This window comes from Rhea pennata, chromosome 9, assembly GCF_028389875.1.
Source record: "Rhea pennata isolate bPtePen1 chromosome 9, bPtePen1.pri, whole genome shotgun sequence".
Classification (NCBI taxonomy): Eukaryota; Metazoa; Chordata; class Aves; order Rheiformes; family Rheidae; genus Rhea; species Rhea pennata.
This window is the reverse complement of record NC_084671.1, coordinates 24,707,083-24,731,830: the sequence shown is the minus strand read 5'-3', so window position 1 is coordinate 24,731,830 and position 24,748 is coordinate 24,707,083. Positions and strand designations below refer to the sequence as shown.

The window sequence follows — 24,748 nt, the reverse complement described above, 5'->3', positions numbered from 1 at the left end:
CACAAGGGCACAACTTTTTAATATCCAGGTAGATACCAGCTATGACGGTAAAGAACTTGAATTAACTCGTAGCTCTGGTGTATTCCTCTATACCTGTAAAATGTCAGACTAGGTCTGCATGAGTTCATCCTTCAGTTTCCCACACTACTACTGCCTGTTGCTTTCAGCCACCAAGACCTTTAAAAACACTGTAGCAAATAAAGAAGTGTTGAAGATGCTAGAGGAAAAGATGCAGCGCAGATAGGAAGGAACGCAAGGAAAAGAAGGGAAAGAATGAAAGGAATTGAGCAAAGACAACAGATGAGTGTTTAAACAGCAGCAAAATCTCAGCATGGAAAAAATTTTGAGCCATTCCCTCGCAACAAGCCCAGTTAGTGGCCATCTGCTGCTGGCACAGGAGGAAGCCGCTCGTGACAGTGCTGCGTCCGGCCTCCCTGTGGCTGAAGCTCCACAAACTGAAATAAAGGCAGCTGTCAGGGAAGAAAGTCAAAAGGAGGGAGAAATGAAAAAGATTAGGGACATAAACCCAGGAAGCTTCTGGAGTCAAGCAAAAGGAACATTAGATACTACTTAGCACTTCCATTTTTTTAAGCATTTAAATAGACCCATGCTCAGTAGAAGAAATCCCCATATGTCTCCTTTTTTTCAAGGGAGAAAGAACACCTTTACATTTTGAGAAGTAAAATCCACAGACTGAGCGCTGGCCCATGGCAGTAAGGGAGTTCACAGCAATTTTGTACTAAATGATTTATTACAATTGGTGCTGTTAAGCACTATGTACTGTTTATCAATAAAAGCATAATACAGGAAGTGTATTTTCTACAGTGCACTGTTATAAAGTAAAAAAAAGGCGCAAGTTGTTTGCTTCTTACAGATGCAATATTCTTCTGCAGGTCAGTCAGTCTGGAATGACATTAATTCAGCCTACAGGGAGGAGCTAAAGGTTTGATCCCAACAACTCATATCTGGGCAGAGTCCTCACCCCTTGCAAGGCATTCAGTAGTTATCCTTGCAGGACCATACAAAAAAATATCCAAATTTTCTTTGTATTTATGTAAGAGGAGCATCAATTGTAGTACTAAGATCAGTTTTACTTCAGCAGTTACTTCTGGTTACTGTGGTTACTGATCTCAGGCATCTTACCTATTTTTGAAGCTGCTCATCTTTTCCAAATTTGCACATTCCAAAAATAACTTACTGTTTTGAAATTCTTAGAAAAACCTTAAAGGAAACTAACAATTTAGTTAGTAACTTAAAAGACTAATGCAGTGAAAGAGATACAGAAAGCAGTATTACTTATGGTAAAAATATCCAAAACCACAATGTAAGCCATTATTCCACTGGATGTAATCTGGAAAAAAAATATATCTTTGTGATAAATTCTAACAAGATGTGATGTTGTCTTGGAAGCAGACAGAAATTAAAAAAAAAAAAAACAAAAACAAAAACACAACCCAGCCAGATGAATAAAGCTGGACCCATTAACCATCATGTAGCTTTAGCTAACTGTACAAACATTCCAGTATTGCTTCATGTATTTCAAGTTTATTATCAGAAGAGACCACTGCTTTCTCAATAATACAGACTACTGAACTTCACCATATTAGCCTTATGCTCAGTCCAATTTGTTTAAAAGATGCCTTTTATAAAAGCATCTAGCCTTGACTGGAAGACATCAGGGGATGAATGATCCATTAACTCCCTTGGTTTTCCAACTGCTTATCTTCCTAAGTTGTGCCAAATTTTGAAGATTTTTTTTTTTTTGATTGAGTTTCCAGTGCTCCACTGGAACACTTTCTTACTCCCACTTTAATAAAAAGGTAATGTACACTGTTACCCTAAAAAGCTATAGGATATAAACCTTTATTGTTCCACCTTTGTCAGAGTTCATTTTCTATGGATTTGCATTTTTGTAACTCTAGTTTACATTAGAAACTTCAGCTCCTGAGAGGCTTAATGTGGAGTAGCAAACAGCCTTCAAAACCAATTCAATCTCATCTCTTCAAGTAATATACCACTTGGGCACAAGTAATCTCTAGGATTAGAATCAGTTAGATCTTCCACCTCCTTTTCCTGGGTTCTTTGTCCTCATTTCATGCCAAGCCTTCACCAGTGGTTCTCTGTTCTTCCATATAAGCTCATGGCCATATGTCACATACCACCTGAGAAAGAAAGCAGCAGTTAAAACTAACTGCAGCTCCTCCCTCGATCTGAGGAAGAAGCTGACCACTGAAAGCAGATAACTAGAATGCTTAAAATACAAGACAGGATAAACTGTAGTAGAAATAAGTTTTAAGAAAGTTTTTGATCAGTGCCATGTAAGCCACTTGCTCTCTTTTCTCCTAGTAAGCAACCTCTTTACTTTCTTGCTGTGTGAGTCCTGAGAATGAGTGGTTTTAATCACTTGAATTTCATGCTTTTGTGATTCCTACTTAAAGATGCAGGCTATTTCCATTTAACAAATTGTTAAAACAGCAATGTTGCCTGTGCTAATCCTTACTGACAGCATTAATTCAAAGGTATTTTTCTTATATTTAAATATAACTGAAATTACCCCATACTGAAGAGCCACTCCATCCAAAGAGAGTTTTCTCCTATAAAAAAGTTTTTCTGGCTTAACTTATATTTATACAAAAACATACAAACATCACTATAAGTTATTAAGCAGTGAAGGTTAGTATGAAGGAAAGGATAAAGAGGTGGGAGAGGAAGGAACCACATGAAAATAGCTAAAAGGTTCTCCCACACACTAACATACCTAAGTCTCGAATAAAAGCATTTTGGTATGAGCCATCAGTCAGTGCTAGATAAACTAGCCACTACATTAAGCCACGCAGTGGCTTTCTGAAGTGGACAATTGTCTATGAGGCAATAAATAAAAAAATTTGTTCATTCAACCTATGACCTAAATGAAGACCTTGTTTAAGGATGAAGTGACCCAAGCGATCACTCAACAGGAAGTGTACTTACCTAGGTGAGGAAGAATGATACCTGTAACTCAAGGAAATTTTTACTACAACTGCTTACCTATTTCAGTAATACCTGAATCTGTATTATAATGAATAAGATGATATAGATGTATCACAGTGGAAAGCAGGCACAAATCAGCAAGGCCACACTAAAAACATTTGTGACAGCAAGAGAAAGTAAAGGAGGCTGTGGGGAGTAGAACTTACCAACATCAAGGCCAAGAATTAGTAAACAGAGGCAAAAAAAAGTTCAGAGAGCAAATCAAGTGCTCTGACTCTTTTAGACTATACCTTTCATATAGCCATGCTGAGGCAACCAAAACTGTAGTTAATCACTGCACTGTCTAATGCTATGAAAGATGGAACAATGTTCTTCCAACTTCCACAGCGTCCTGGATGCCTTGGTAAGGTAGTTACAGGACAAACTCATTGGGAAAGTTACTGTAAAAAGCTTTAAATTCATTAGTTGGCAGAGTTAAGTGTCAAGCAGGCTTTAAGTTATGTTTAAAAATGTTCTTAGCTGTTCATATTTGTGTTAGACAACCGTTAGTGAGATTAAGGGAGAAACTCATTAAGTTACATAGTTCAAACACCGAACAATGCAGAATTGTTTTCTACAAAATGATTTCTACTGGTTCTCCCCAATTAGGAAAGGCCCTGAAGACTCCACACAAAGATAAGAGCAGCGCAACACTAAAACTACAGAAGCTGTTCAAAGTAATTTGGCCTGAACCTATGCTCACTCAATAGCTCTCTCTAAATTGGTAATTAGAGATAACATTGGGACATAGGAGCTTTGTCTTAGCTGAGTAAGTCAAAAGATTTTTTTAATTTGCCCACTCTGTTTTGTGAGAATTCTTTCTCTCTTGCAGCTCTCTCCAGTGTGCTGGGGAGAGCAGGACAGAGACAGTCAGCCAGCCCAGGTTGTAGTGACAGGATAATTGGATATCAAGTCTATTATTCTAAGCCAATTCAGATCAATTCTTTGCAGTTCTAAGCATGGGTTAGCAGCATTGCCACACAGTTTAATGGCACCACAAAGATAACAGTGAATTGTCCTCAGTCCTACTTAAGATACCACTGTTTTTTTTCTCTTTCTTTTTTTTTGAAAATTAGGCTAAGAGGAAGAAAAGAGGGAAAAATACAGGCTGAGCTTGCATAGGAGGAATTTGAATATCCCCTGTTGTATCAGTTATCCAAAACAGTAGATACAAACTTACATTCCAAATAGAGCTCCTCCAAGATGTGCAGCATGGTCAAAAAGTCTCCAGCCCAGAGCGAGCCCTGCAGTGTCGAATGCAATTATGGCTTTTAAAGCCTGGAAAGGAAAAAGTCACAGAATAGACAGGATGAGCCACAGTATCTAATGGCAATAGTAAGAAAGCTTTATAGAGTAGCACAGAGCAAGTATGTTGTTCAAAAATCCTCCCAAAACTTTTAAATCAAAGTTGTTTTAAAATTTCTTTCAAAACAGACTGAGTCTTTACCGAGTTGTACCATTCTGTCAAAATATGTATACAAGCAGCTACAGACATGGTAAGAAACAGTATCAGGTGTACCACCTTCCATTAGTCAGAGGCAAACCACCAGAATTATAGTCATGCAAGATTTTACTAAATGTCTCATTTCAAGACACCAATAGAATTAATGTGATAATGGAGGGTGTCATGGGGATAGGGCTAAACTCCTTTCAGTTGTCCCATGCAACAAGACAAAAGGCAATGGGCAAAAACTGAAATTCCCTTGGCAAGTGAAACTCTTTCCATGTTCCTGACCAGTTTTCACCAAAAAGAGAATCTAGGTATCAGAGGTTAGTCTGTAACAGCTGCTATTTATACAAAAATATCATGCACCAGAAAGACATTAGGTTAAAGCAAAGTGTGCACACATTTCCTCTGTCAGCAAACCCCTAAGTCCCTCTCTCTCCCTTTCTTTCCTCTTGAAGTATCTGTTCTGAAACAGACCCACAGAAGATGGAATTTAGAATAATTCTAAATTGACTATATGCTTGGATAAGTGACCATGCTAGACTGCAACAATTCAATCCAGTATTCAGGACTTCCATGTTCTTGTATTCTTTTAAAGATAAACTTGATAGCTTAGAAACACAGGTGAGGACACATGTTCAGCTACTGCTGAGGCATAAGGAAAGTGTTTTAAGCATAGGATTTGTGCAAAGTTCAAATGCACTTACGCTTCCTGCTGTAAATGTAAACATTGGAAGAAAAATGATGGCTAGCTTTGCTTCTGGCATCTTTGTACACACAGCTGCAAGGACAGTCATTATAGCTCCCGACTGTAAATTAAAATACATGAAAGTTAGCTGAGATATTACATAAGGGAAACTTTATTTTTCTGCACGTGAACCTATCTTCCTCTTGGATTTCACTTTCAAAAGCAGTCCTCTGATAAGTCTCAAAGTACAAAGCAGCATGGAAAAAGTGTGAACAAAAATAAAACAAGATACCATTACTTAATTGCAATAGCTGAAGCTATAAATACTGAAAAAATACCTCAGAGGCTGTGACCTCTAACAATCAAGAAATTTTAAAAAATTAAGATAACTATTATTTTTCCAGTAAACCCTAGAAATATACATACACATTGATGGAAGCTTCAGACTTAGTCCCTTTATCTAAGATGTTGATTTGATCAAACAAAAAAGGAATAGAAGGGCAGGAAATTCTTTGTCAAATACGTGCGTAAATCCCTGGTCTGTGCTAAACTGGCCGCAGGCTTTCACATCCATGAAAAAAAGCTGTGAATACAGTAAATTAATACATGTGGCAATTTCAGTAAGATTTGATCAGTAACGCTAATGAAAAATATCTTACTCCAGACATAGTTTATTCACAGGATAAAGGAAAAACACATTGCACTTCCAGAAATTCAAACTTACAAACTGGCCAATAAGTTGCTCATTCTATTTGAAAAACAAGAGCCAGATTCTTGGTTTCTAACAAAGTTATTTGTTAAAACAAGTTAAGAAGCCTGTAAAATTTGGCAAATGACTAGGTTGATTTAAAACTTACAGCAAGATAAGTACTTTAAAACATTCTAAAACTCTATAAATACTTGAACAGACAACTAAAACACCTCCTCAGCTTGCCTCATTATCCTGAAAACTGTGAGACTTCTGGCAGTAGTAGTGCAGAAAGGAAGGATTAAAAGAAAAAAAAAAAAAGAAAAAAAGCAGTATTCCTTACAGCTTCCGTTAGTATTGCTTGCTGATTTTGACTGTCTGAATTGCATGATTTCTTTCAAAAGCATTTTATTTTCCATTAGCAAAGACTGTGAGGCACCATAATGCAATAATATTCTATGAAGTAAGTTATAGAACAGAACCATCTGCTCAGTGACAAGAGGTCCTGCTGCTGAGTACTCACTTACAACCCATTAACATTAAGCAGTACTAGTTTTGGCTGCTGGTGAAAGAATTAGATTGTTTGAGGAACAGCCCAGTTCTTGCAAAGGAATCACTGGCTGGTTACTTGTCAGTAACCCTTCCTATTCTCTACTATCCACAATTTCCTTGATATTTCTAAGCAGGCTGAAGAATACAGCAAGCTTTGAAAATGACTTTTGAAATGCAGTAAGGTCTCTTGTATTTTGAGATACTCACAGCTCCGAGGGATGGTTCAAATCTTCCAGTAGCCATTTTAGCAACATAACTGACAAAAGTGGAGATAACCCCTAGAAAAGAAAAGTTACTATTAGAAACCATGTCAGACAAGAGTCAGAAAGCATAACAATGTTATTTGCATACTTTCCTAAAGAAGCTAGCACAGTACTGTACTTTTTTTTTTCTTCCCTTCTTCTTAACTTTGAAAATAGTCATCTTTTTTCAGGAATCTCCTATAATTCTGTACTAGAAGCTATTTTATTTTGGCAACTAAGCATGCTTTTAAACCAGATACTTGTACTTTCATGCTATTTTAAAGCGCAGTATCCTAAAGTGATCAAATTTCTGTATGACAGCAAATAAGCACTATAGTTAGCAATGTGTGGGACTGAAGAGTTACTATCTGTCACCATAAATACATTTATTAATCCTGCACACATTTTACTTGCAAAAATACATACTTTTGCAATGTTGTAAATATACATATTTAACATTACCAGCAGAAAGATACACTGCTATGAACTGCTCGCATCCCAGAAGAGAGACTATGCTGGTGGAAAAACTCCATAAAACATACATATTTGCTGCCATGTGGAAAAGAGAGAAGTGACTAAATGTAGAGAGCAGCATGGGAGAACACAGGGCTCCTACAAGAGAGAAAAACAGTAAATGAAAAATAAAGTCAGTGTTTCGACCTGTGTTAGCTTACACATCATGCAGACTAGAAAGAGATATTATAAACTGGTGGTAATAAAAACTGAAATGTAACAAGTTTCTAATCCTGTGCAATACTTGTTGAAAAGCAGAACAAGTACCCTAGAGATAATGCAAGCTACACAAACAGCTGCTTTAAGAAGTCTTAACTCCCTACAGAAAATGCTTTACCAGGGTGTTTTACACAAAATTCTATCTTAAGATACTTCTATGCTTTTAAAAGTGCAAAATAGATTTCTATATGTATATGGTGTAAAATTTTTAATATATGAACATTATATAAAAATATTTTTGCTATAGAGATAGACTCAAGGGAAAGTTATTTTTTTTTTTCAAAAAGCTACTAGCTCTCCTTACTGAGATAGTAGCCTGGAAAATAAAAAAGCGAATTAGTAGGTTGAAAGGTCAGCACTGTTTTAAAGGGGAATTTTTTGGGAGCTGTAGAGCATACTGATTATCAGATTTGGGGTTTTAGCTTAGGGGTTGTGGAAGGGAAACCATTTAGCTTCCGCTTCTGCAGAAATCAGAGGATAGCAGATGCTGCTCTCCCAAGGCATGTTTGTCTCATCCTTTTAATCCTCCTTTCCACTGTGGAAATGAAAGCTAACTGTTCTGCCTTTAAATTCTAGTAACTTGCTTTCCTAAGTTAGCCTCTTCTAAGCATTTCACACATAATGAAAGCTGAGGTTTGCTTCGTGCAATCCAAAAGCCAGCTCTGCAACAAGGGCTCTGTGCGTAACAGATTAATGCTTGTCTAATGACAAAAGTACACATGCAAGTGACCTGTAACAGTTTTTATCTGCATCTCCCAGAACATTAAGAAAAAAATCACATTCAAAACTTTTTTTTAAAATAGAATTACACAGTAGCATTTCTTTTCCTCTTCCCCAAAGTCTAGGATGATTAGCATTCTGTTCAGGAAAGCAGTAGGGGTTGGTATCAATAGGATACCAACTAAGTGCCCCCTCATTCCTACAAAAGCAGAAGCTGCATCCCACTGAATGCAGTAAAAGACCAGACAGCAGGTAACAGTGTTGACAATTTTTTTCTTCAAAAAATCAGATTAATTATTTGTAACGTTCTTCCCTCAAAGCTTTTCCTGCCTAGACAAACTGAAGCGTTTCTACCTAACTGAGAACTTACTTGCTGCTACATGACTTACAAGCAAAGCAGCCATCCTGAATTTTGACAGTATAATCAGATGTTCTATTATATCCCAATGTAGATAAGTCATTACAGTTCACTTACTGGAGGAGGGATCTGAGGTGAAATATGTAAACATAATCCGTCGCATAGCAGGCAACCTCCATAAACAGAATACAAAGGCATTTGCAGCTATAATACCTATTAAGAAGAAAAGACAGTACAAAAACAAAATATCAATGTTACATGCAGTAATGCATATGAGAAAGCAGTGTGCAAAAGTATGCTTATAAGAATCATGCATTTTCTTCACTATTCCATTATAAGCGGCATCTACTTTTCATTTTGTGGAGTTTAGAAAAAGTAAAGAGAAATACAGGAAGCTATAAGTATATGATGAAAATCTTTTTTTAGAAATATCACTTACTTTATTTTACTTATAAACTTTTATCTTAACATACATTGTATTAAATACAACAGTCCAGGAAATCTGTACTGAAGGCATTCAGGCAATGCCTTCAAACATTCCACTGCAGAGCCAACAGAAGAAGAGCCAACTTAGCAGGTCCCATTTTTTGCCTCTCTAGCTGCTTATTCCCAGTTATTACCACTCCGTTTGCTGCACAACTGCATTCCAGGCAAGATTTGTGAAGTTTAACTGCGCTTGGAGGGGCAGAGCATGGGGGAACCACACAAACATGCAGTACACACCCTCTTCATCTCCTGGGGAGGTCTGATTTTTTGGGGGGAGGGACTTGTAAAGATACTGGTTTGAGATCAAGCACACAAAGCTCATTTGTCATGGCTCAGGGATTGTCAACATTGGGAGATAGCAAATGCCCAGCTTTTTACTACACAGCTGTTTATTCTGACCTAATTTTAGTTTAAGTAGTAGTGCAAATAAGTAGAATTAGAATGATACAAAATTAATGTGATTTTTTAAAGCATCTTTCCTATCAAAGCATTTGTGTATTTAAAATGTTTTATAATAGCTAGAAACATTGAAGGGAGAAATAATGGTGCTTCCCTTAAAGGACATTAAATACTACATAATTATTCTCTACTTGAAGTTTGCAATACAATGCAAAAATTGTGGAAAAAAACTATGATGCCTAAGTTGTAAACCCAAAATTTAGACCCTATTTTTTGACACTCCAATCCTATTCCACAATGATCTTTTACAAGAGAAAATATTTTCCCTGTGGCTCAACCAAGATATTACAATACACTCAGCTCAACTTTGTTATAGCAGTCAAGGGCAAGTATCTGAATGGCTCGAGATTTACCAGCTAAAATACTGTATGTAAAATGAACTAGATGGTGAGGTGTACCTGAAAGCATTGGGTTTTTTTCTTAAAAAGTTATGCAGACAAGTAAATGACATCAGGAAGTTACTTAAACTCTAACATTATTTCTTGTAACCTGCTAATAATATATATTCAGGAAATAATGTAGATTTTATAACACAGGATATGGCTCAGCTCCTTTATCTGGATTTGAATCAAGTTCTTATGTACCTCTCTATTGTTATGATGTAGTTTTGCCTGGTTAACAAAACACCACTTGAAATCTCATGATAGATATGATCCATAGAGAGAAGGGATAAGAGAGAAGGGATAAGAGAGCAGTTCTTATTCGCAACACTATGTAAAATAGCAAAATAGTAACAGGAAATTTCATTCCCATGTGTCACTGAAAGAATGCAATAAATACACAACATTCCCCTCTGTGGTGGTAAGAGCCACTTTACTTAGTGGTCTATATAACTCTAGTCAATCTATGCTGGATGAGAAAGTAATTCACTTTAGGGACACCTCATGTCTACAGAGCCTTTCAAGATAGCACTTACAGAATTGCCCACAAACAAGTAGTACATAATTAGCTCATATTCCTTCTAAAAAGCACTGGCTGTTTTTCCACAGTTCCTGAGTAAGAAATGTTGTACAGGGAGGATTCTAGATACTCCTTCATGATCCCCCACACAAATGAACAGCAATTTTTTTTTTAATGCTGGCAAAAATGTTTTGTAAGAAGGAAATGTAGCAGAAATAGTGTATCTGCAGGTGTAAGTTTATACATGCATTGTGCCTAGTGACTTAAACATGGTATGAAAGCCATCTGTTGTAACATACTGTACCTGTTTGCCATATTTCTCTTCCTGTGAATGTCTAATACTTGTAAGCTAACACAAACCTGTCACAGTCCGCTGACCCTCAGTCAGGCTACTCCACCACCTGTTAACCTGGAACAGAAGTGGTATTCATCAATGCCACAACACTGTATTTGCCATTTCAGAAATACTCATGTGAAGCTCTATCTTTCTAAGACTAGAAAGCGTTCCTTTTGAAAATGTTACGTAAAACAGTTTCAAAATTTTATTTATTTTTTACTGATTTAGCTTTTGAAATTGATATTTCTTTCTCAAAAGTAGTTAGCTACCCTGCTTCTACTCTATCCAAACATAGATGAAGAGTCTTAAAACAGAGCGGAGTTGTACCACTCTGCATAACTCTTTGGGTCACATCTGCCTACATTAAACAAGGATTTAGCTCGTAATTCTTAAGTTAGCAGATTAGCCGAAGCAAGCATTAACCCTGCCTGGATGAAGCCTCATCCTAAAGCTATCTAATTTCACACCACCCACCTTTCAGAGATTCCACTCTTGTGCCAGGATCACTTTTGGCAGAGTTGGCTCACAAGTTGTGGAATTCATTCCCTCTTGCATCCTGCTCACCCAGCCCTCCTTCAAGTTTAAAACCCCTGAAAAATTTTATTTTGAGGGCAGTCAGCCCACAGATAAATTTTTCCTCCTCTTTAAACTTCTAGAAGCAGTTTAGATAAATATTTTAATTGTTAGTGCCATAACCTTCCAACAAATTGAAGAAGATAATGTTATATAAGTTAGCTGCAGGTTGTGTGTGTGTGTTGGAGTGGGGAGTGTACAAAGCAATCTACTCACTCCATGGTATTAAAGTAAGCAATTCATTTTTTTTTTTTAATTCTCTGGCACAGGATCCAGATACCAGTTATTTCCTACCAAGCCTTTTAATAAACCAAGGTGAATTGTCTATAATACAACTGGCAGAATGCCCTCAGAAGCTTTAGGGGGATCCTGAAATTTTATAAATAGAACTTACAGGTGAAGACAGGGTTTGGGAATTTAAGCCTATTAGCAACAGGGTAGTCCTACTTTGGTTTTGGATAGCTAGTCAGAATCCAGCGGACTTTCATGTTTAGAAGGAAAGCAAAAGTTTAAAAGTGAAATTATTTCAAAATATCATTGTTGGGCAGCCATGATCTCACCAGCACTTCACAGACACCATGCAGGAGAGCATGTCCATGTGAAAAGTACCACCACAGTATGCCCAATTCAAACTAAAGAAACAGATGTCTCCCCTAGGACACCAGCATTCCCCAGCTGCACAGTCAGCCCTCCTTCCCTTGGAAAGGCAGACCAGAATGAGAAACCAGGCCTAGTCTACCATAAGCCAGAGCAATAACCTTGAAATAAGCGTAAAACACATCTTTATATATAGTTAATCAAAAAAAAGTACTTTCTATGATGCCAAATAAATTGGTTGCAAGTCTTATAGGGCTTAATTCTTACTGTCCAGATTCTGAAGTGAAGCATTGGCATGGAAATGTCTGCTTTCATTAAGAAAAAAGCTCTTTAAATCCTCAGATTTCTAATAGCTGAAAACATGAAAGTAAAACACTCAGCAGCCAGAAGATTAAACAATAAATTTTATGTTTAAAGGTCAGAATTTAATCTAAATACATCACCTTTGGGACCTCATGTTTGCTTTTAACACTACTGATAAACAGTTATTATTTTTTTAATATAGTGAAAAACCAAAGGTAGCTATTTTAGATCAACTATTACTGATCTCTCTCTCTTTATCTCTGGGCGTAAATGCTTTTTATCTGTGCCTGTGAAGACAAACTTTTTTCCAATATCGCTTTTGCAGTAATATTGTAAGTTAGTTTCCTAGAAATAATTGTTTTAGATTTCATTTAAGTGAAATACAGGTGCTATAATGCGCTGAGAATCTATTATTTCCCCAAGTCCGAAATAAACGGGACAATCATCGCTGGCACAAACGGTGCTAGAGGGATCTAGGCATGCAACTGTGTCCATCCAGTCTTAAAAGCAGCGGGGAGTCCCGTGTCCAGCTCCCACGCTGCGCCGCCGGGTGCCCGCAGGCTCGGCGTCCTTCCGCATACCTGCTTCCTGAAGTCCCCTCTTTTCTGAGGTCGTATCTTATCCATCCAGTCCGCCCGAGCTTCCTCGAAGTACGTCTGCACCCGAGATTTCAGCGACTCGTACTGCCAGATGGCCGCGGAGCCGAAGGCGCAGCCTGTGAACTGGGCGGCATCGCGCACGTCAAACCCGGCCGTGACCGTTACCCGCCGACCGTTACCGCCGACCGTTACCGTCCGTTAGGCGCCCCCCGCCCCTCCTCCCCCCGCGCCGCCCTTACCCCGACGGCGAAGACCAGCGGCTTCACGAGGCGCCCGGGCGAGGGGCGGCGGGCGCGGGCCGGCGGCTGCTGCGGCGGGGGGCAGAGGCTGCGCCGCGGTGGCGGCGGCGGCGGGGGGCCGGGCTGCGCCTCAGCACCGGCACCGCGCGGATCCTCGGCGCGGGGCCGCGCCCGGCGGAACCCGCGCGGCTGCTCCAGCAGCACGGCGACTCTGCGGGCAGAGAGCGTCCGTCAGCGTCGCCCCCGGCGCGGCGCGGCCCCGCCGCCCCCCGCCCGGCCGTACCTGTGCGCCCGCGGTCCCCAAGCGCGGGCCCAGCATCGCCACGCCATGTTCGAGGCCTCCCCGCGCGCCGAGCGCTTCCGGGGCAGCCGGCCGCCATCTTGCGGGCGCGGCGAGGGGAGGGGAGGGGAGGGAAGGGAAGGGAAGTCCCCGATCCGCGCCCCGCCGCGCCTCAGCCCCCTGTGGCGGGCGGCGCGCGGCGAGCCGGTCCCGGCAGCCCCGGCAGTGGGCACGGGCCGCCGGGCTCCTCCGGGCGCCCCCACCGGGGGGCTCCCAGCGCCATGTTGAGGAGGTCCCTTCCGGTGAGGCCGGGACCAGCCGCCATGTTGGGGGCGGAACGAACTCCGCTCCGCTCGGGCGGTCGTTTCCCGAGGGCCATTTCCGGCCGCTCCCCGCCATAGCGGGAGAGGCGCTTCCGCCGCGTGGGGCGCGGGAGCCGCCATGACGAGTGCGGCGGCGGCTCCTCCCGTCCTGGTCCCCGGTGTTAGGGGGTTTTGGGGAGGGGGGAGGCGCCGGGGCGGATTTGGCGTTTCCTTTATTCTTCTCCGAAAGTCTTGCTGCGCGGGTGGGAGTGGTCTTCAGGGGCCCCTTCCAGCCTCGGCTGTGCTGTAACGCGCTGTGCGAAGGGAAACAAGTGTGGACATGTTCTGCCCTCTCAAGCGCGGGGGGTAGGGGCCTGGCGGCCCCCCGGCTTGCGCAGGGGGTTACTGCCTGGCCTCACGTACAGCGCCTCGGGTTAAGTCTGTGCTTTATCTCTTTCTAATTGCACCGGTGGTGCTGGGTCAGCCTCGGGATTTGTTTGAATTAAGCACAGCTTAGCAGATTTGGGGGTGTATAAAAACGCAGAAATATTTATAGAAATTAAAGCAGTGTTGTCCTCAATATGCTACTTCTGTTTTTCCATATAACAAAATGAAAAAGAAATAGGTTTAATTTAACGGTTTAGATTTTTTTTTAATCACTCATTTTAGCTTCCAGATACTTGAAAGCTTTCCAGAGACCTTATCAGGAGTGATTTGATTATTTAAGCGACTGAAATGTTTTTCTTTATTAACCCTTCCCATCTTGCATGCAGGCCATGTACGTTTTGGCTGTGGTGTTTTTAACATTAGGACACATCCATTCCTTCTTGTACCCTTGTTCTTAGCACATCACAGCTCTTAGGTGTATATGGCCTGTGCATACAATTGCAGGGAGATGGGGCTCTGGATTGTTGGGGTCTTTTGTTGTTGTTTTTTTTAATTATTATAATTGTTTTACAGTCAAACTTGTTTGGACAGTCCCAAAGCCAATTTATTATCAGTTTGGCCATGAGCTTTGTTCTACAGACAGGGCAAACATAAAATCAAGCCCTGAAGAGGACAGTGTATGTGGTACCAGGTGAAGGAAAAAGTTTTTGGAAACTTCTCTTTTACAGATGGTTGCTATTAGCTGCACTCTTATCCTCTCAAAGCAACACATTTCACTGGCATTGTTCTTATCATTAAAACTACAGGAGGAGTAGGAAATCAGCACCACCATCTGGTGGGGACCAGCAGGTGACAGGAAGCACAGAAGGGATAAGGACCTTGTCTGAACTGTCCTGGGAGGTTTGCGGGCAGGAACAGGGCAAGGCAGGGCTCCCGGAGGCAGAGGAGACTGTGGTGGGAATGGAGCGATATATATATATTATAATATATATTATAATATATATTTATAATACATAAAATACATTTTATATACTATAGAGTATATATGCTATATATATATATATTACATATGCTATGTAATATAAACACATAAGTATATATAAATGTATGTATTTACAATATTTTAAATTTTAAAGTTTTAATGAGCACTTTGTATTTACAGATTTGATATATGCCCTACACATGGTGATGGTGTACCACAGACAGCTCAGTCGTCTTATTGTTAGGAGTGAACTGGGATTGCATGCACCACAATAAGTATGTAGTAGACAGAAAGACTTGAATTATCACACGTAGTGTGAAGCCTGTTTGAATTTGTTATTTAGTTTGAATTTAGTGTGTGTTTCAGATATTCTCTATTGACTGTGATAAGTGTTTTGAGGAGGTTACACAATTTAAAGTGCATGAGAGAAGTGTTTCTTCCTCAATGGAAGATCAAGTTTTTACAGTGGAAGATGTATGTTTTTAAGGAGTGGACTGAAATTAATCCTGCTTCATTGTACAAATTCCCAAGGTGCTGAAGTAGTTCTGAACTAATTTTTAAGGTATCAGGCCTGAATTCTTTTTTTTTTTTTTTTTTTTTTTTTTTTTTTTTTTTTAATGCAGAACTTGAATAGTTCTTCACAGTGTGGGCTACATACTAGAACAAATCCTACCTTGGACTGTTTGCCTATCATATATGAATGCAGACCTCGTGACTTGCAAACGTAGTGTCTGGGTGACAAGTGCAATGCAGAAATTTCCAGTAAAACAGCTATTAGGAAAATTGCAATATTTTTTTGTCTTGCCTGGGAGCCTGGTAGTGGCTGGGGAGCTCAGCATCACTAACAAAGCAAACTCTATGCTGATGACTCCAGGTTAACTGAGCATCTTTGGCTACTGCCTTCTGTGATATTATTGTAGTTTTTGTGTGCAATGTTATGCATTTACTGAAACTTTGCTGTAGTGACAGGTCATGTCTGAGCTTTTGTGCAACAGTCAGCGAGTGCTTTGGCCCCAGGGCCTTGATTTTTAGAAGGGGGGGGAAGGTCCTAAAGAGGGCAAAACTGAGCAAACTCACAAAGTGCTGACTGTAGTGTCTGGCAGGAGGGCAAATGAAACGGACGGAAAAATAGCGTGAGTATCAAAATTTATTTTGTTTTTAATTTGTATCTGTAGGCATTGTAATCAGGTGATGAACAATTTGTGTTAGAATTTGATAGTTTTAATTTGAAAATAATTTTGTATTTGCAAAGAAGTAAAGACCTATGAAACATTCCAAGTTTGAGTATAATTCCTCAGTTGAGTCTTCTGGTTTGGCTTTGTGATTTTTTTTTTTTTTTTAACAGTAAACGTACACTCTGATTCCTAAGAAAATACTCAGATGTCGTAGAGGACAGGCTTGCAACTTGTGTAAAGATAAATTCATCCATTGCGTGTGTATGAACTGTTTCAACAGGTTTTTAACATCAGAAATCTTGGGAGGCTTCTTTGGAAGCTAACTTCTGTGGGAAGAATGGCATCATCTTCATCACAAATTTGCGCGTTGCTGCTGGCTTTAGCAGGATTCACCATAGTGCTTGTTACTACCATGTCCAACAGATGGACAGTTTCCAGCATCAGAACCACGTTAGTTCCTTCGGACTGGATTTCGGAAGGTCTCTGGATGGAGTGTGTGGTTGCCACTTTGGGAACAGTGCAATGCAAGAAATTTTTCTACTTGTTGAGTTCAGACAGTAAGTTTGTGTAGAATACTTATATAAAATCTAGGAATGTAATTTTATTCCCTCTTTTGGAAGAGCATATTAGCATGGTTGCTGTTGCCACAGAGGCGCTAATATAGACAGGATTTGTCCTTTTTCACCTGCAGACAGGCTAAAATGGCCCTAGTGAAATCCATATGCCATTCAGCTCAGTAATTACAGTTGCTTTTTTGCCATCTGTGTTGTGTTGGAATAGAAGTACGAATGATATGCAATGAGTCTGTGGTTTTTTGATTGCTTTTCGGAGGAAAAATTATTGTTGTATCTGGTCTTGTTCTTCACTACAGGCAGATCAGATGTCAGTAAGTGTTGGTGCTTTGTCATGAGATGGAATTTTTCAGATATTCCAAAATTTGTCTGATAACTTGTGCTAAGTCTGTGTATTTGTTCTAGTATTTCTCGAAGGCAGCCAGCTTAATTTCAAATGTGTAGACTATTAGAAAACAAAAAAGTAATGCTTCTGTGTTTTCTAAGCTAACATGGTAACTTATCTGCAAATAGCAGATACGAGAAGAATTGTCTTTCTAGAGACTAGAAGTTATTTTGCTTGGATTATTCTGCATTTTTTATGTTTTTTCTGTGAAACATCATTTTTGTGGTAAAGGACCAGGAAGGACTGATGTGTTTAATTGCTTTCCTCAAAAAATTGAGGAGAGAAGGCATTGCAGTATACTCTTTGAAAAATGGTGTTTTGGTAAGTTTTCTGTCCTAAATAGAACATTCCGTTTACTCTTTTTCCATTTTCTATATTGTGCACTCACTTTGTTAGTTATTTTGCCATGGAACCATTTCTTCAAATGCTACTTGTTTTATACATCCCTGATTGTCATTGCTGGTTTTCTGGACTTCTTTTTTGGGTTTTTCCAGCTGATTTATTCTTGCTGAGCAGTGCTTAAACCTAGATGCGATGCAGGTCTTACAAATATGTCCTGGCCTATGAAGGCTTGTTTTTCTCGACACAGACATGTACTTAAGTCGAAACTTCCTAACTGCAAGGCGAATTTCTAAAATGTGATTGCCTGAAAACTCTCAAGATTCAGCATATACATGGTTCTTTCTCAGGCCCGTTAGTCTTGTGGCCTCATCTGCTTTCGTAATGATGGTGCCAACTTGAGAAGAAGTATTCAGCACCCCAAAATGAGCCCAATTTTGTAGCCTCAGAAGGAAGCTAATTGTCTCATTCGAGGTATGTCAGTAACTCCACTCGTGTAAGTCGGAGGCAATATCAGAGTTTCATACTGTTCAGTGTCAGTTGTGCAGAGACCCAGTACGAGACCCACTCCTCTCCAGGATGTCTTGTGTGCAGATACCAGAAAGCCCAAATTTCATTTAGAAACCTAGATCAGATTTCTGGAAATTGGAGTGGTGAGATGGGACCAATGGTCCTTCGGTTCTCATATGCTGTAGCGAGATGGTATGGCTCTTCAGATGGCACGGCAGATGTGTGCTGCCTCACCTAAAAGGGAGAGACAGATGCTTGTCCTGGCCACGGAGACGTGCAGACTCTGAATGTGGGACAGCTGCCCTGTGCTGTGCGGTTTCAGTGCAGCCAGTGTGGAAAGATTCCATGCTCTGTTTCAGGGTTTGAATGACTGCCTGCTCAGTCTGCTGCTTTTGTGTCCACTATGATTTTTGGTCAGGTCAGGCCACCAATATGTTTACGTGCTGTCAGAAAGAGCACCAAGTGCCACCAGCAAAAGGTAATTTCCTGGTGAGCTGGAGCTGTTGCCTCTCCAGGGCTTTTTCTTCGCTCCCTTCCTGTGACCCCACACCCCGAGTTGTAATAGAAGATCTTTGATTAGCAGGACTTGGCTAGATGTCTGCAGCTGCGCAAAGAGCTGTCTGTCCTGGAAACAGCAAAGGATCCTTCATGCCACCTAATGGACACTTGGTAGGGTTGCTTGGAGAGGAATCACCGTGTGTTGCAGGGCTGCTTCTCACAGCCTGGAGTTAGCATTCCTATGGTCTTGAACAAATCGACAAAAAGGATAGAAATCAGAAAGATACAGCTTGTGTTGATCAAACATTAAGTTGCTAATTCTTTGAGTAATTTTTTTCCAGCTGTACTGGTTGATCTGATTAAAAAATACATTTCTTTCTGCCTGTAAACCCAAGTCTAAGCAGAACTCCCAGATCCTAGGCAGTGTCGATGTGAGGCTATCAACGCCAACTGGTTTACTTTGCTGATGCCCATCCTACTGCTCTGTGGTGCTTGCTATTATGGTTGTAGCTCTGTTTACCAAATTTAGTGAAAAAACAGTACTATATTCTTCAACATGTCTGTTTTTCTTAAAGTGCAGTAATTTCCTTAATGGAATGGTTAAAAGGGTGCTGTAGAGAAAAACTCATGCGTTCCAGGTCTGCAGTTCAATCTTTTCTGCTTATATGCATGCTTTATGAGTACCCATCAAAATAACCTTCTCAACAGCCATTAGGAAGAGAAAAATTCTTCATGAAAACTACTCATGATAGCAGTAGAAAAATCTGAGGACACTTGCCCCTGCTAAACTCAAATTCGAAAGTCCTATGGGCAGAACTGGTCTCTGGGGTTGCCAGAGTGACACCTGTGTATGGATAAATTAATCTGAAACTCTCTGAAGAGCTTTTAAGAGGATGCTGATGTTTCAGTGTATTCATTTTACTGTGCCATCATTTTGAAATTGCAGTGACCTTTTCCTAGCAGATGGAGAGGGTTCTGTGGAAGTGTCCTTAGAAGATAAATTCTTACCACATTACCATCGAGTTTCCTTAAAAGATTGCAAGTGCAGAAATGCACGTGATCACACTGGCTGTGCTGCCAAACCTGTTCAATGGTGAAGCTCCTCCTGCTTGCCAAGGGGACAGAAACGGCCACAGTGGCATTGAAGTGTCCTTGTGCAACTAAAACCCTATAGCACAGGCTCAAAATGACCAGTGAATTTGGAAGAACAGATATATCTGTTACAGGCAAGTTGAGACTCTCACAATAAATGATCCTTTTGGGAGTCCTTACATAAACGCTGTGTAATGCCACGACTCTGCTGCTGTGTTGCGTCATAACATAGTTATTTTTTCTGAAGAGATTTTGGATGCGTTTCCTGGACATAAGAGCAGGTTACCACTGTGAGAGATGGCTAACCCTATTTACTTACACAAGGAGTTTAAGATACTAAAATTAGTGGGTGATTGAAGTGAATCTATGACTGAGAAGCAAGTAAACTCACTTTACACACCTCTACTTTGTCTAGAATAGATTTTTTTTTTTATACTAATATAAATAACCTGACAAACGGGCAGTCAGCCGATAGGTGCTGCTCTTCGGGTGGCTGTTTTCCTTCCTCTTTTTAGTCCTTTGGAGATAGGCTTGTCGCACTGTGGTTCCATCCCTTATGTTTTATTTCCATGAGCTGTGCTTTATCATGGCTGTATTCCAGTATATGTGGGACTATGTTTTGAGAGTGCATTCATTCAACTATAGATCAATAGATGGTAAAATATTAATGAAAATCCCTTATCCACAGACTTAACAGTCCTGAAATAAGCTCACAGTGCAACTGCTATCCATTTTAGCTAAGCTAGAGGTTACTATTGGTTTACTAGTGACCATAATTCTAAAAATGTGCTGTATCTTCTATGAACAGAAAAAAAATCCTGCTCAGACGTTTCTAGATGAGTTTTGCCATGAAGAAAATAACACCACAAAACAACACCACAAAGCTTGATTTGATTTGATATCAGTAAGAAAATTACAAGTAGCTTCACTGTACGTTTTCTGTGTAAACTGTAATCGATTTGAGAGCAGGAGAGACAGAAAATATTTGCTAATATCATCACTCCTACAAAATATGTTGTAAGAATTCTGTCTCGCCTTTATAGGCTGAAGTTAAAAACAGGCTGCTTTTGTCACTTCTCATTAATATTGTCAGTAGTTTAAAAAACACTAATGCCACTGTCATAAACTGTTCCCACTTCTTATTGTCATACTCTGGAAGCCTTATCTCTGGGGCTGAGCAAAGAGCAAAGGTAGCCTCATTTTGGAGTGAAAGCCCAGAGATAAAACAGCAAAGAGGCTTCTGAAAGAAGGCATATTTTTCTTTCACCTGGTTACGATCTAGTAATAGGGGTATTTAGCGGTTACTACTCACAGGCATGTCTGCTGCTTTGGAAATTGCTGGTTTTCTTTTGTGTTTGGGTGGATGGATACTTATTGGAGCTACTTTGCCACATAATTACTGGAAAATCTCCAGTATACATGGTAGCGTGATCACAACCTCTACGTTGTTTGAAAACCTCTGGAAGAGCTGTGCAGAAGACAGCACTGGAGTATCCAACTGCAGAGAATTTGACTCTATGTTTGCGCTGCCTGGTATGTGACTGCACAGACATGTTTATATTAGTGAAGGTGTTGCTGGAAGGAAGTAGTAAGATTTTTGCTTTAGTAATCTGATAATATTGGAAAACAACATTCACTTTCTGGCTAATAAGGAATTTGTGGGCTATAGTAAAAAAAAAAAAATCTTACTTAAGCAGCAGAATATGCCAAACACATTAGGAAAAGCTATAAAATAAGGCTATAAAATAAGGCAAATGAAGTCACTTGATTAAGCATTTACTTTAACAGGCATTTTAGGTATAGTGCAATGTCTTTGCTAGCATCTTGTGGGAAGATTTATTGCACAAGTCTTAGGACAATTCCTTATTTATTTGGAATTATTGTGTAGACATTCTTTGCAATACTTGACAGCCAGCGTACTGTGTCTGGACTTTTCTCTTATGCATAGGCAAAAGATAGTATTTACAGTGTAGAAGTAGGTAATATTTCTGGCATGTTGAGACTGATAATCATGCATAAAGGAAGAAATAAAATGGGGATATCTTTTAAATTAATTTACCTGCCAGAAGCTGGTAACTAACGTCTTGTTGGCGGTAGTTCTAAATATCAGGAAATTTAAGGTTACATGTAGATGCTGTTTCCTGTGCTTTGTATCAGTTTGCAGTAGTACCGTGAATTGTCCTCAAATGCTTAAGGCAATGTTCTGTGCATTGTAAGTAGCTTTATGGACAGTTAACCTAGTTTTTATTAATCTTGAATGTCTGTAGATACTCGTTCCAGAATAAGAATGTCTTCCTCATTAGTTGTATCCACAGTGGGAAGTGACTGAACTAACGAGGAAGGAAGATGCTCCTGTTGTGGAGGATCGCCTCCGTCTCTTGCTCAGTCTGAAATAAATTGATGTTGTTGACCAGCTCTGAAACTGGTAGAGAAATGCCATGAAACTGCATAGCTGTGTCCGGTGCTTAGGGTATAATCTGTTCTTTTAACTTTTTAATGTTAACTAGCAAGTGGCATGAAACTGTGTGTGTACATTAAGATGAACATATAAGGTACCCTACAGAAACCCGTTAGGATCAGCAACAGCAGGATACTGTCCATCTGCTTTTCCTCTGCAGAGCACTTCGGCGAGGCCGCGTTCGGCTCACGCGAAGCCGCTGAAGGGGCTGGTTGAGCCCGAATCGCTGCTGGCCCAGTGGGGCCTCTTGTCGCAGCCACCCTGGAGCGTGGGAGACCTGGGCCCCTGGCTGTCCCCGGGCAGCGTTGCAGAGCTGCTGGTGGAGGCAAAAAGAGCAGCGTCAGTGCGTAAGCTAGAGCCAGAGGGAAGGGAAGGCGAGCAGCCCAGCTCCTGGGGAGCTGCTGGCAGCAACCGGGGTCGGAGGAAGGGGAGAACCAGGACAGGCAGCAAGCACGTTAACCGGCCAGGCCCTGAAAGTGACTGTTCGAAGCTTAACTTCCATGCAGCTGGAGAAGACATCAGTTACTCTAGTTACCTGAGGAGACAGCAGTATATTTGGAGAGTACAGCCAGGGGAAAAGGGAGGCTAAAAAAGCAGCCTGCAGAATTGTAGAGAAGTTTTAGAAAGAAAAATTGAGTAAAAGAAAAACAAGAAGTTAGGAGACACTGAAGTTTAGAAAAGGTCAAGAAGCTTGTTGGCCAAATTGGGAAAGAGGAAGAAAGTGGGGCTGTTAGCGATGCACCTGCAGATATGAGGCCAGGCAGACTGAAAAATAATCATTGAACAGTTTAGGTGTGTTTCAAATTGCTTTTAGGAAACTTAGCTGTAACTGTGACAAGAGAAGATGCCGAGGTTATTAAAAAAAAAAAAAGGCTTTGTTCATGGGGGGTTATGGCTCATCATAAAGGCCCTAAGCATGGCCATAAAGATTTACCGTAAAGGTTTCCTCTTTGGCAGCAATAGCTCTTTGGAATGCCTCTGATTTTTCCTTTGTGTATGGAGAGAATCAGGCTTGGATATTTGAAACCAATTTACAGCTTTTGAATTCAGCTGGCCATTAGCTTAGTACATCATTTTTACCCCTTCTTTTATACGATGAGGTTCTTTCATCATCCTTGGATGTCTGTCGCAGGTATTTTTAATGATATAAATCTTTGGTGTGAGAGGAGTATTCTACAGAATTTAGATTTCAATTTATTCGGGAAGCAGGGTTTTTTTTGGTGATCATTAAATATTATTCAGGTACATGCCTAGCAGTTAGATAACCAAAGGTCAGAGTGTTTTTGTATGGATATTTCCAAAAACTAACTATGAAATAGGTAAAGAAATGTTGAGACCAGAGCTGCTGAATCAGTTAATACTGGGATGTTCACAATATAGTTTCAGCTTTTAGAGATTTTTCAAGATGCCCAAATCACAAGTGTATGCAGTGTGGACCTTTCTAAAGTAATATTGCATAAGACTAAAACAACATCTAGCTACTTGGTATAGTTAACACTGTGTATCTAGTCACAGCTGGGAGATCAAACATTTGATATAAAGCAATTAGCTGCCAAATGCCTTTTAAATTCTTTTCTTCTTTTTGAGGTTCCATGGGTGTTTCTTCCAATGGTAAGATTTAGAATCATTTCTTACAATTAGTTTTGATTAATAAAACTAATTGACTTGTATCTTGTTCAATAAGCTCATTTTATAAGAAAAAGACAACAGAAGGTTGAGGTTTCTAGACTGTGAAATGAGCCGCTCAGTTAAGACTGTTGAGATTATTGCTTTGTGGTGCAGGGAGGATATAGCATGAAAGCGCTTTTGCTAATACAGCCATGGCATTGCAGGCAGTTAGCCTGAGGGTAGCTTTAGTGCCCTGGGAAGAAGCAGGGAGTCACGTTTAATGCCACAGGATCTCCAAAGAGCTGAACCATACCTTGCTGGATCCCTGCAGTCGGTAACAGCTGCCGCCATGGCACACGACCCGACTAGAAAGCAATGCTGAAGCTGAGTGCTTGTCTGAGCCACATCTTCTGCAGGCAAAACCCTTGAACTGTTTGGGGAGCTTTTGCTAAAACCCTTTTAGCATTGTCTGTCCGTCTCCCCCCCCCCTCCGAAAACTTTTAAATTAGTTTTTATTAAAGCGTTAATTCCTCAAACACTGTGACCCTCTCATGCCTCACTGTATTTATCTCATGACTATGTGTAACTGTCTTTGGTACCTGCTCAAGCTCACAGGGCCAATACTCTGAAGCTGTGTAAAGCTGTAGAGCTCCCTGAGTTTGCGTGTGAATCCATTGCTTCTCCTTCTGTTTCCCTACCTGAATTTTGGTGTCTGTAGAACTAGCTGGGTCACTCCGATACCGAGCCAGAGCTCAGGTTAATGTGTGGGATGGGAAGGCCATCAGGGAGCGGGAAGCTAGCCCAGGTGCTGTGCTTGGCTAGCCACGACTAGCTCAGACCCTTTGGACACATGGTTGGAGCCAAGGCCTGCCAAATTGCTGGCATTTGGCATGTTTTTTTTGTTTTGTTTTGCTTTTTTTTGTGAAGAAAGTAAAATTTACAAAAATCTCCCTTTAGACCAAGGTGTGTTGGGAAGTGATCACCTCATAAAAATGATGCCAGAGTGTCATCTGACCTGGAACCTGCCAAATTCAGGGTGCCATTTTAGGCAGCCCAAAGTCCCTCTCTGACCTTCCTGCTTATTCTGGTTAATAATCTGGTCCCATTTTTTGTGTGACTGATAACCTAAGTGTGAAGACCGGGAACTTGAGAGAGGGAGAATTGTCAACATAAGCAGAGAAAGAGCTTTGAAAATATTGCTGGAGATGGTCACAAATTCCCTGAAGTACCC

General features: G+C 40.4%; 2 protein-coding genes across 2 annotated transcripts in view; one reads left to right on the top strand and one right to left on the bottom strand.

Annotated features, from left to right (window-relative positions):
* Positions 1-732: 732 nt before the first annotated feature.
* Positions 733-13,362, bottom strand: PARL (presenilin associated rhomboid like). Its single transcript, XM_062583149.1, has 10 exons — positions 13,213-13,362; positions 12,930-13,140; positions 12,673-12,813; positions 10,642-10,690; positions 8,554-8,649; positions 7,089-7,238; positions 6,592-6,662; positions 5,164-5,265; positions 4,190-4,287; positions 733-2,162 (listed from the first exon to the last, which is right to left on the bottom strand). The coding sequence occupies exons 1-10, from the start codon at positions 13,257-13,259 to the stop codon at positions 2,048-2,050; spliced, it is 1,080 nt and encodes a 359-aa protein (XP_062439133.1). The 5' UTR covers positions 13,260-13,362; the 3' UTR covers positions 733-2,047.
* A 308-nt stretch (positions 13,363-13,670) lies between these two features.
* The window catches only part of LOC134144023 (claudin-19-like), an 18,851-nt gene continuing 7,773 nt past the window's right edge, over positions 13,671-24,748 (top strand). Inside the window, exons 1-3 of the mRNA XM_062582595.1 lie at positions 13,671-14,747; positions 15,061-15,155; positions 16,336-16,612. Coding sequence (XP_062438579.1) covers positions 16,393-16,612 — 220 coding nt within the window. The 5' untranslated portion in view covers positions 13,671-14,747; positions 15,061-15,155; positions 16,336-16,392. The remainder of the gene's footprint in view (positions 14,748-15,060; positions 15,156-16,335; positions 16,613-24,748) is intronic.

Excerpts from the sequence above, each read along its gene's own strand:
- PARL (XM_062583149.1), bottom strand. The coding sequence starts at position 13,259 with ATGGCGTGGCGATGCTGGGCCCGCGCTTGGGGACCGCGGGCGCACAG. Across the intron at positions 5,266-6,591 it reads TTGAACCATCCCTCGGAGCT|TCGGGAGCTATAATGACTGT; the intron begins GTGAGTATCTCA and ends TTTAATTTACAG. Across the intron at positions 4,288-5,163 it reads TTACATTTACAGCAGGAAGC|GCTTTAAAAGCCATAATTGC; the intron begins GTAAGTGCATTT and ends TTTCCTTTCCAG.